This window comes from Coregonus clupeaformis, chromosome 9 (genome assembly GCF_020615455.1).
Source record: "Coregonus clupeaformis isolate EN_2021a chromosome 9, ASM2061545v1, whole genome shotgun sequence".
NCBI lineage: Eukaryota > Metazoa > Chordata > Actinopteri > Salmoniformes > Salmonidae > Coregonus > Coregonus clupeaformis.
The window spans coordinates 18285984-18298178 of NC_059200.1; the positions used below are offsets into that span (position 1 = coordinate 18285984).

General features: G+C 41.5%; 1 protein-coding gene across 3 annotated transcripts in view; it reads left to right on the forward strand.

The window, feature by feature from the left end:
• Nucleotides 1-531: 531 nt before the first annotated feature.
• The window catches only part of lman1 (lectin, mannose-binding, 1), a 33806-nt gene continuing 22142 nt past the window's right edge, over nucleotides 532-12195 (forward strand). For 2 of the 3 annotated variants that reach the window (XM_041885358.2, XM_041885359.2), the window contains exons 1-8: nucleotides 532-765; nucleotides 2015-2169; nucleotides 5721-5828; nucleotides 6382-6443; nucleotides 6973-7072; nucleotides 7275-7410; nucleotides 7680-7738; nucleotides 7978-8110. In XM_041885358.2, the coding sequence (XP_041741292.2) occupies nucleotides 558-765; nucleotides 2015-2169; nucleotides 5721-5828; nucleotides 6382-6443; nucleotides 6973-7072; nucleotides 7275-7410; nucleotides 7680-7738; nucleotides 7978-8110 (961 nt within the window). In that variant the 5' untranslated portion in view covers nucleotides 532-557. The remainder of the gene's footprint in view (nucleotides 766-2014; nucleotides 2170-5720; nucleotides 5829-6381; nucleotides 6444-6972; nucleotides 7073-7274; nucleotides 7411-7679; nucleotides 7739-7977; nucleotides 8111-12195) is intronic. The other variant, XM_041885360.2, reaches the window with a different exon arrangement.

The following is a 12195-nucleotide window of genomic DNA, read 5'->3' on the forward strand; positions in this document are numbered from 1 at the left end:
GAGCAAGAACTCGTGAGTTGGAAGAACTGAGAGACCTATGGCGTGGGTGTTGTCCATAGCCACCTGCTGATAAGGCTGACAAGATAGAAGTCTCTTGTGCATTGTATTAAATACAAAGGCCCAACACAAGATGGGTCATGCACAAGATTTTAGTCAGACCAAGCTATAACATTATATATTTACTACGACAATCATGAATCATGTCGTGTATGATGTGGTCACACTGTTATTTTTGCACAGCCTATAGGTCACTTGAGGTGAAAGATGTGGCCACATCACACGACTCGATAAAATCCATAAAATCTGTTCCTAAAATATGGCAAAGATTTCAGAAAATACAACAGAAAGTAAGACTGGTTGGGCTACATTGTGAAAACAAAAGGTGACGGTCCGTTGTTTCCATTGTGAAAGAAATGCAGACATGTGTCAGCCTACAACGTATCATTTCAGCCTACAATGTGTAGGGATTCGACCAATAAGAAAGCGCCCTGTTGGCCCTACAGGCATTCCCATCATCCTCTCTGATTCAATGCTACGTCAGCAGTGGTACCAAAAAGATGGCAGTGTCAGTAGGAAACCGCCTGGCTGCTGATGCGTGTTTATTGATATTAACTTTCATATTCCACCACAGTAATGCAAATAATATTGCCGCCGCTGCTTCGACCGCAGAAACACCAAACCGCCGGTTTGAATACAAGTACAGTTTCAAGGGACCGCACCTGTCTCAAGCCGACGGGAGTATTCCTTTTTGGGTACACAGTGGAAGTAAGTTTAAGTTTGTGCCGGTGGCTAGGCTATTGCTGACCGTTATCAATCATTATAGTAAGGTGAATCGGCTGCAATAGATATCTTGCCACTCTAGCCAGCGATTGTAGCTAGCGGTTTTGCATGTGGGGGAACATTTATGACACGATTGTTGTAGCTAGCCGGCTACTGCCTGTACCCACTGATGACTTGTCAGTGCAGACATGGCTTGCTACACATGGCTATCAGTATCAAACACAGTGGCCTGATATCAAACTTGTTTCAATATGTCATGGCAGTGAAATAGCCAGCAGCATCAGGAGACGGGGAGAGAAGTAGGAGAAGGGAAATGTTAACAGGATACACATGCACCATCATGCAACATGCTGACATAAGTAAAGTTACCAAGTAGCTAGCTAGCTAGCTACATTCATGCCTGCCAGATGGCTAAATCACCCTACCCCAAAGTATACCATCTGGTGTTGCCAAACCTACATTTTAATTTTGTTTTGTGTAACGCAAAGGGTTAACAAATCAGTATCTTTAGAAGCAGTGCAAAGGTCCCAGGCTGGTGTCGACGCAACCTGATTTAGGAGTCAATTTGATACTGTTGGCCGTTTCTTATCAGGGTACAGCATATGGCATGTTGTTTTACGCACACGATTGTACTACTGTGACATTTTGAATTTGGCCTCAAAATATATACATAAACTATTGTGGGCCTTGGCTATCTGCCAAACCCTTGACTGCAATGCTAACAATACTAGGACTATGTATAGGACACCTATTTTTTGTCTTTTACATAAGGTTTCAGAAAGTAATTAATCCATATTAATGTTGTCCACAAAGAACCATGGAAATAATAACAATCCCAGTAACACATGTACATGTGTACGTAGGCTTAAGGCACAATGATGTTGCTAACCTCAATGTTTGTAAAGAAATTACCTTCTGGTCAATTGTTTACCCCGGACCAATACTGGTTCTCCACCTGTAGTTACACTATGGGCCATTCTGGCTTGGACAAGACTTACTTTACTGTAGTTACGCTATGCAAACAGTTAAACAAGTATTTCTGGACATTCACACTCAGTCACAAAGCTTCTGTACGGTACAGTCACAACGCAACGGACCGCTAGTGCTTCTGGTACCTGAGCTGTCTTAGCCTTCTGTCACTTAAGGGTTTGCTCGGTATGAATTTAAGACTTCATGCCTTAGACTTTACCCCAACCCTGCTGACTAACGTTAACGTCTTGTGTCTGTATTCCAGATGCCATCCCCAGTGCCGACCAGGTCCGTATCACCCCCTCTCTCAGGAGTCAGAAGGGCTCGGTCTGGACCAAGACCACGGTCAACTTTGACAACTGGGAAGCAGAGGTGACATTCCGTGTGTCTGGACGAGGGAGGATGGGAGCGGACGGCCTGGTAAAAGGAACACCAACAATTCTCCTTTATTATATAAAGATTGGGAAATTCACTCATGTCTAGCTTCACACTAGGCCTTTTCACACAGCATTTTCTTAGCACAGGGCTATCCTTAAACCTGGGTTAAATTTAGCCCAGGGCTATTCTATCTTCCTTTCACACAAGCATTACTTAACCCTGGGCTAACTGCAGTGTGCTTTAAAAACACTGGCTACAGCATATGTATGCATCTTGTTATTGTGAAGCTAGCCAAGTGAGCAAGAACACCTTCCTTCCTATGGCTTCCATATACTGACTCTAGCCCATAGAGAATGATAGAGGACTCTTCTTTGTATCTGTCCAATTATGGAGTCTGCGAGCCCACAGGCAGCTCCATTTTGTCCATCTCCATTTTGAAGTAGTCCGTTTTCTTCTACTACTACTTCTGTTGGCTCACAAGTATAATTAATTGGCTGATGCCTCCTGATGACCTGGGTGGAATTATGTGAACCTTCCTTAACCCATAGGAAGTCCCACCCAGTTGACTACTTCAGAATAGAGTACCACAGTACGAGTCATAATACCCATAAAACCTAGCGGTCAAACAAGGAAATGGTTCCAGTCATTCTTTCCACCATTCATTTTTCCCATAGGGGATTTTTTAAGTAACACTTAAAATAAGGGCTGTGTTTCGTGTAGGCTTACCCTGGCGTGATGTTTTGATAACCATGTAAATCTCTCTAGGACAAGGTGATTTTTATCAATATAGTCGCCTGTATTTACCTCCCCCAAATTTAAATGCTAATGTGGCTATCATTAAGAACTACAAATGCCATGATGATCTGGAAGAGACTGCCGAATCGAGGCGAAGGTAAGAATCTCTGGATTAACTATCTAATGTTGGCTAAATGTAGTAATTAATAAATTGGCAACATTTCTTTAAATTCACAATTCTGTGAACTATCTTGTGCAAGTTTTAAATTGACACAATACCTGTTAGCAAAGGTGTCAGCTTGAGATGACATGCAGAAGCTTGCAGGAATTTGTAATATATTGATCAAATTCACCTTGTCCGAGAGAGATTTACATGGTTATCAAAACGTTATGCCAGGGTAAGCCTACACAAAACACAGCCCTTATTTTAAGTGTTTCTAAAAAATCCCTTATGGGGAAAAATTTAATGGTGGAAAAAACGATTGGAACCATTTCCCTGTTTGACCGCTCGGTTTTATGGGTATTATGACACCTCCACTGTGGGGCTCTATGGTGAAAGTCCTCAATGGCGCTGCCCATTCAGCCTTTTGGCCGCTAGTGTCCTCTATCATTATCTATGCTCTAGGCCTGGTCACCCTACTGAGCTGAGCCAAGCTGTACTGGCCTGGTCACACATCCGCCATAGTTGCTGGAGCCGTGCTGGAAAACACAACGTGAAAATGAAATATCAGAGCCAGCGCAGTATGTTTTTGGGTCAGCTCAATAGTGTGATACGTAAGTGTTCTGAGCCTTTTCTATGAGACTGTTGGAAGGCCTATTTACAGTGCATTTGGAAAGTATTCAGACCTCTTGACTTTTCCCACATTTTTTTACGTTAGTCTTATTCTAAAATGGAATAAATAGTTTTTCCCCTCATCAATGTACGCGCAATACCCCATAATGACAAAGCAAAAACTGGTTTTTAGATATTTTTGCAAATGTATAAAAAAAATCTACAAAATAAAAAAATCACATTTACATAAGTATTTCAACCCTTTACTCAGTACTTTGTTGAAGCACCTTTGGCAGCGATTACATCTTCAAGTCTTCTTGGGTATGAAGCTACAAGCTTGGCACACCTGTATTTGGGGAGTTTTTCCCATTCTTCTCTGCAGATCCTCTCAAGCTCTATCAGGTTGGATGGGGAGCGTTGCTGCAAAGCTATTTTCAGATCTCTCCAGAGATGTTCAATCGTTTTCAAGTCCGGGCTCTGGCTGGGCTACTCAAGGACATTCAAAGACTTGTCCCAAAGCCACTCCTGCGTTGTCTTGGCTGTGTGCTTAGGGTGGTTGTCCTGTTGGAAGGTGAACCTTCGCCCCAGTCTGAGGTCCTTAGCGCTTTGGAGCAGGTTTTCATCAAGGATCTCTCTGTACTTTGTTACGTTAATCTTTGCCTCGATCCTGACTAGTCTCCCAGTCCCTGCCGCTGAAAAATATCCCCACAGCATGATGCTGCCACCACCATGCTTCACCGTAGGGATGCTGCCAGGTTTCCTCCAGACGTGACGCTTGGCATTCAGGCCAAAGAGTTCAATCTTGGTTTCATCAGACCAGAGAATCTTGTTTCTCATGGTCGGAGAGTCTTTAGGTGCCTTTTGGCAAACTCCAAGCTGGCTGTCATGTGCCTTTTTCTGAGGAGTGGCTTCCGTCTGGCCACTCTACCATAAAGGCCTGATTGGTGGAGTGCTGCAGAGATGGTTGTCCTTCTGGAAGGTTCTCCCATCTCCACAGAGGAACTCTAAAGCTCTGTCAGAGTGACCATTGGTTCTTGGTCACCTCCCTGACCAAGGCCCTTCTCCCCCGATTGCTCAGTTTGGCCGGGCGGCCATCTCTAGGAAGAGTCTTGGTGGTTCCAAACTTCTTCCATTTAAGAATGATGGAGGCCACTGTGTTCTTGGGGACCTTCAATGCTACAGAAATTGTTTGGTACCCTTCCCCAGATCTGTGCCTCGACACAATCCTGTGTCAGCGCTCTACAGACAATTCCTTCGACCTCATGGCTTGGTTTTTGCTCTGACATGCACTGTCAACTGTGGGACCTTATATAGACAGGTGTGTGCCTTTCCGAATCATGTCCAATCAATTGAATTTACCACAGGTGGACTCCAATCAAGTTGTAGAAACATCTCAAGGATGATCAATGGAAACAGGATGCACCTGAGCTCAATTTCGACTCTCATAAAAAAGGGTCTAAATACTTATGTAAATAAGGTATTTCTGTTTTTTTTTGTAAATTAGCAAAAAAACTAAAAATTAACTGTTTTCACTTTGTCATTATGGGGTATTGTGTGTTGATTAGTGAGGATTTTTAGAATAAGGCTGTAATGTAACAATGTGGAAAAAGTGAAGGGGTCTGAATACTTTCCGAAGGCACTGTCTGTCCCATTGAGCTACCTACACCTATATCCTGGCAGCTAGTCTGCTGGTAGTGAATGTGGAGTTGTGCTGACCTTTAGGCTCAGACTTCAGGTTAGTCCCCATGTTTTTCTGTCCATGTCTGTCCTGTCCCTGTGTGGCTCAGTTGGTAAAAGCGTGGCGCTAGTAACGCCAAGGTCGTGGGTTCAAGTCCTACATTATGCTTTCACTGTACTGTACGTTTCACTGTATCTGCCGTCCCTCTGCTACTCTACTGTTACCTATAGTTATTCAGACAGTTAAACAAGAATTTTTGGACATTCACAGTCTCTCCCTGTCCTCATCTCTCCCTGTCCTCATCTCTCCCTGTCCTCATCTCTCCCTGTCCTCATCTCTCCCGGTCCTCATCTCTCCCGGTCCTCATCTCTCCCGGTCCTCATCTCTCCCTGTCTGCCCCTCTAACAGGCAATATGGTTCACCACTGCCCAAGGCCTGGATGGTCCTGTCTATGGAGCCGCTGACAACTGGAACGGCCTCGGCATCTTCTTCGATTCCTTTGACAACGATGGGAAGGTTGGTGGCCAAATCAATGATTTTATTATATTCATTTAATCAATTTACAATAAATGTATTTATTTATTTAATTATAGGTAAACCAAAAAAAGTCAAAAGGATCTTGTAAATGAATTCAGGTAAAATGACAATTAACCGTTTTTTTATAATATCTGTCATTTTAATATTTTAATTCAAATACTACAATGCAAATAATTGGAAATGCATGTGGTCCTCTGTAGCTCAATTGGTAGAGCATGGCGCTTGTAACGCCAGGGTAGTGGGTTCGATCCCCGGGACCACCCATACGTAAAAATGTATGCACACATGACTGGAAGTCGCTTTGGATAAAGCGTCTGCGAAATGGCTTTATTATTATTATTATTATTATTATTATTATTATGTTAATACTGTACACACTTTCTTATCTTGGATATATATATTTTTCTTCATATTTTCAAGTTGTAACCTAGGTCTGATAACGTATATTGAATGGAATTAAAGAAACACAATGTCCTTTAAAACATAGATTAGGTAGATTACAGATTGTTGTTTGTTTTACTGTTTGTTTTAGAAAAATAACCCTGCTGTGCTGGTAGTGGGAAACAATGGTGGACTTGTTTATGATCACCCAAAGTAAGTCAACATTTCCTTCGCCTCGCTGACATCACCAACTGAACATTTTACAACTTAAAGAAGATTAGAAAATATGATTATATATTTGTGGTTGGAGATTATATAATCCTCTATCTCATCCTAATCTCCCTGGGCAGTGAAAGCTTTAAATCACTTTTCTGTGCCAGTTGATCTAGCCTTATGTCTTAGAGCTCACACCACTGTATTCTGTGTCGTCACTACTCTATCTGTTTACAATAATAGGATAAATTAATTTGAACTGTTTTCCTTAATTTCTGAACTCTCCAAACCATGTATTTTCTGTTTGTTTGTATGGAGCCCTATATTCTCTGTACTTGCTTCTCCTGCTGCTATGGTGCATGTGTCCTTTATACTTGTTATAAATCTGCCTTTGTACTTTGTATTGTCGATGCTTGTTGGGATGAATGAATTTCCGTTCTTGTGATATATAAAGTACTACTACTACTACTGATTCTAATACTACTATGTAATGTTTCTTTAGTGTCTAAAAATGATGTTTTATTTTCAGTGATGGCACGACTCAGGCCCTGGGGACATGCTTAAGAGACTTCCGTAACAAACCCTATCCCGTCAGAGCCAAAATAACATACTATAAGAAAACACTAACAGTAAGTCAATGATCAATCCCCTCAAATCAAAAACAGAGACAAATTTGACTGGTGTTTTTATATTGGTCATTTATTGAGAACACGATACAAATATCAACACCCAAATGCATCAAACAACACAGAAATATGCCATTAAAAAAAAAAAAAACATAGTAGTTGATTGCCCTTGGTTAATGTGGTATACCATTGTCTGTCCTGTCAGGTGCTGATCAACAATGGTTTCACGCCAGATAAGGATGACTATGAGTTCTGTACAAAGGTGGACAACATGATCATTCCACAGGAGGGCTACTTTGGCATCTCAGCTGCCACTGGTGGTCTAGCAGGTGGTTATCTTGGTAACGGTTTAATTGAGGCCTGCAGGTATAATGCATTATGATGTGGTTGTAATGCATTATTAAACTTGCCATAAGCATGTATGACCCCCTTTGTATGTCATTTCTTTCAAATTTGATTTGTACTATTCCTAATTTATTAAACTGCTTAAATTGTCAAATTTGGATATTGTCAGGTTATATTGTTTAATAATGATACAATTATTTTGTTTAATCATGTTTTAATGTGTTTTGTTTTACTAATTTGTTTGTATGTAACTTTTGTTTTCCAGACGATCATGATGTCCTGTCCTTCCTGACCTTCAGACTAACAGAGCCTGGCCAAGAACTGGTAACTAGATTTTCTTAGTTATACCACTCATAACTGTAACTACTACATTTTCCACTTACCATAAGTTAAACCACTTACAGTACCACTCAGTACAATTTTAATTGGAAGAACATCAGAGTGAAATTGTGAATTGTGTGCCATATTTCTTCAATAGAGGTATGCGAAAGCATTATGTGAATAAGGGGCCTCAGTCTCTTCAGCGCTGGTTCACAGGACTTGTTTTGTCTGTCCCATTGAAGCCCCCACCTGAAGCAGAGATGCCCAAGGAGGACAAGGACAAGTACCAGGAAGAATTTGAGAACTTTCAGCAGGAGCTGGACAAAAAGAAGGAGGACTATCAGAAGGAGCATCCGGACATCCAGGGAGAACCCAGTTAGTTTCACTCAATAATATTTCTCATACTTCATCCTCTCTTTGCTATACGTGTTATATTGACTTAATATATATATTTTTTCTATCCTTTTAATGTTGAGGTTATTAAATAGTTTGGTAAATAAAAAAACAACAACATACAAATCGAAGTATTGCAGTTACACCTACATTTGAAATTAGGTTAATTGTGTGATGACCTTTATTTCATATGTCAGAAGCATGCAACTTTGTAAAACATTTTAATAAGCCCGCGGACCATTAAAAATATATAGTCTTAGGCTTATACAGTACCAGTCAAAGGTTTGGACACACCTACTCATTCAAGGGTTTTTCTTAATTTTTACTATTTTCTACATTGTAGAATGACATCAAAACTATGAAATAACACATATGGAATCATGTAGTAACCAAAAAAGTGTTAAACAAATCAAAATATATTTGAGATTCTTCAAAGTAGCGCCCTTTTCCTTAATGACAGCTTTGCACACTCTTGGCATTCTCTCAACCAGTTTCATGAGGTAGTCAACTCAAATGCATTTAAATTAACAGGTTTAACGTTAATTTGTGGAATTGATGAAACTGGCTCTCATGAGGACCGCCATAGGAAAGGAAGACCCAGAGTTTTCTCTGCTGCAAAGGATAAGTTCATTAGAGTTAATTGCACCTCAGATTGCAGCCCAAATAAATGCTTCACAGAGTTCAGGTAACAGATACATCTCAACATAAACTGTTCAGAGAAGACTGTGTGAATCAGGCCTTCCTGGTTGAATTGCTGCAAAGAAACCACTACTAAAGGACACCAATAATAAGAAGAGACTTGCTTGGGCCAAGAAACACGAGCAATGGACATTAGACTGGTGGAAATCTGTCCTTTGGTCTGATGAGTCCAAATTTGAGATTTTTGGTTACAACAGCCGTGTCTTTGTGAGATGCAGAGTAGGATGATCTCCGCATGTGTGGTTCCCACCGTAAAGCATGGAGGAGGAGGTGTGCTGGTGTGGGGATGCTTTGCTGGTGACACTGTCCGTGATTTATTTAGAATTCAAGGCACACTTAACCAGCATGGCTACCACAGCATTCTGCAGCGATACGCCATCACATCTGGTTTGGGCTTAGTGGGACTATCATTTGTTTTTCAATAGGACAATGACCCAAAACACACCTCCAGGCTGTGTAAGGGCTATTTGACCAAGAAGGAGTGATGGAGTGCTGCATCAGATGACCTGGCCTCCACAATCACCTGACCTCAACCCAATTGAGATGGTTTGGGATGAGTTGGACCACAGTGTGAAGGAAAAGCAGCCAACAAGTGCTCAGCATATGTGGGAACTCCTTCAAGACTGTTGGAAAAAGCATTCCACATGAAGCTGGTTGAGAGGATGCCAAGAGTGTGCAAAGCTGTCGTCAAGGTGAAGGGTGGCAACTTTGAAGAATCTCAAATATAAAATATCTTTTGATTTGTTTAACACTTTTTGGTTACTACATGATTCCATATGTGTTCTTTCATAATTTTGATGTCTTCACTATTGTTCTACAATGTAGAAAATAGTTTTAAAAAAATAAGAAAAACCCTTGAATGAGTAGGTGTGTGTCAACTTTTGACTGGTACTGTATACATAGAAGACTAGCAGAGCCTGGCCATACAGTGGGGAAAAAAAGTATTTAGTCAGCCACCAATTGTGCAAGTTCTCCCACTTAAAAAGATGAGAGAGGCCTGTAATTTTCATCATAGGTACACGTCAACTATGACAGACAAATTGAGGAAAAAAAATCCAGAAAATCCCATTGTAGGATTTTTAATGAATTTATTTGCAAATTATGGTGGAAAATAAGTATTTGGTCACCTACAGACAAGCAAGATTTCTGGCTCTCACAGACCTGTGACTTCTTCTTTCAGAGGCTCCTCTGTCCTCCACTCGTTACCTGTATTAATGGCACCTGTTTGAACTTGTTATCAGTATAAAATACACCTGTCCACAACCTCAAACAGTCACACTCCAAACTTCACAATGGCCAAGACCAAAGAGCTGTCAAAGGACACCAAAAACAAAATTGTAGACATGCACCAGGCTGGGAAGACTGAATCTGCAATAGGTAAGCAGCTTGGTTTGAAGAAATCAACTGTGGGAGCAATTATTAGGAAATGGAAGACATACAAGACCACTGATAATCTCCCTCGATCTGGGGCTCCACGCAAGATCTCACCCCGTGGGGTCAAAATGATCACAAGAACGGTGAGCAAAAATCCCAGAACCACACAGGGGGACCTAGTGAATGACCTGCAGAGAGCTGGGACCAAAGTAACAAAGCCAACCATCAGTAACACACTACGCCGCCAGGGACTCAAATCCTGCAGTGCGAGACGTGTCCCCCTGCTTAAGCCAGTACATGTCCAGGCCCGTCTGAAGTGCATTTGGATGATCCAGAAGAGGATTGGGAGAATGTCATATGGTCAGATGAAACCAAAATATAACTTTTTGGTAAAAACTCAACTCGTCATGTTTGGAGGACAAAGAATGCTGAGTTGCATCCAAAGAACACCATACCTACTGTGAAGCATGGGGTTGGAAACATCATGCTTTGGGGCTGTTTTTCTGCAAAGGGACCAGGACGAGTGATCCGTGTAAAGGAAAGAATGAATGGGGCCATGTATCGTGAGATTTTGAGTGAAACCCTCCTTCCATCAGCAAGGGCATTGAAGATGAAACGTGGCTGGGTCTTTCAGCATGACAATGATCCCAAACACACCGCCCGGGCAACGAAGGGTGGCTTCGTAGAAGCATTTCAAGGTCCTGGAGTGGCCTAGCCAGTCTCCAGATCTCAACCCCATAGAAAATCTTTGGAGGGAGGTGAAAGTCTGTGTTGCCCAGCGACAGCCCCAAAACATCACTGCTCTAGAGGAGATCTGCATGGAGGAATGGGCCAAAATACCAGCAACAGTGTGTGAAAACCTTGTGAAGACTTACAGAAAGCGTTTGACCTGTGTCATTGCCAACAAAGGGTTTATAACAAAGTATTGAGAAACTTTTGTTATTGACCAAATACTTATTTTCCACCATCATATGCCAATAAATTCATTAAAATCCTACAATGTGATTTTCTGGATTTTTTTCCTCATTTGTCTGTCATAGTTGACGTGTACCTATGATGAAAATTACAGGCCTCTCTCATCTTTTTAAGTGGGAGAACTTGCACAATTGGTGGCTGACTAAATACTTTTTTTCCCCACTGTATATACTGTGTGTGTATGTATACAGTGGGGAAAAAAAGTATTTAGTCAGCCACCAATTGTGCAAGTTCTCCCACTTAAAAATATGAGAGAGGCCTGTAATTTTCATCATAGGTACACGTCAACTATGACAGACAAAATGAGAATTTTTTCCAGAAAATCACATTGTAGGTTTTTGAATGATGTTATTTGCAAATTATGGTGGAAAATAAGTATTTGGTCAATAACAAAAGTTTCTCAATACTTTTATAAACCCTTTGTTGGCAATGACACAGGTCAAACGTTTTCTGTAAGTCTTCACAAGGTTTTCACACACGGTTGCTGGTATTTTGGCCCATTCCTCCATGCAGATCTCCTCTAGAGCAGTGATGTTTTGGGGCTGTCGCTGGGCAACACGTGACTTTCAACTCCCTCCAAAGATTTTCTATGGGGTTGAGATCTGGAGACTGGCTAGGCCACTCCAGGACCCTGAAATGCTTCTACGAAGCCACTCCGTTGCCCGGGCGGTGTGTTTGGGATCGTGTCATGCTGAAAGACCCAGCCACGTTCATCTTCAATGCCCCTTTGCTGATGGAAGGAGGTTTTCACTCAATCTCCGTACATGGCCCCATTCATTCTTTCCTTTACACGGATCAGTCGTCCTGGTCCCTTTGCAGAAAAACAGCCCTCAAAGCATGATGTTTCCACCCCCATGCTTCACAGTAGGTATGGTGTTCTTTGGATGCAACTCAGCATTCTTTGTCCTCCAAACACGACGAGTTGAGTTTTTACCAAAAAGTTCTATTTTGGTTTCATCTGACCATATGACATTCTCCCAATCCTCTTCTGGATCATCCAAATGCACTCTAGCAAACTT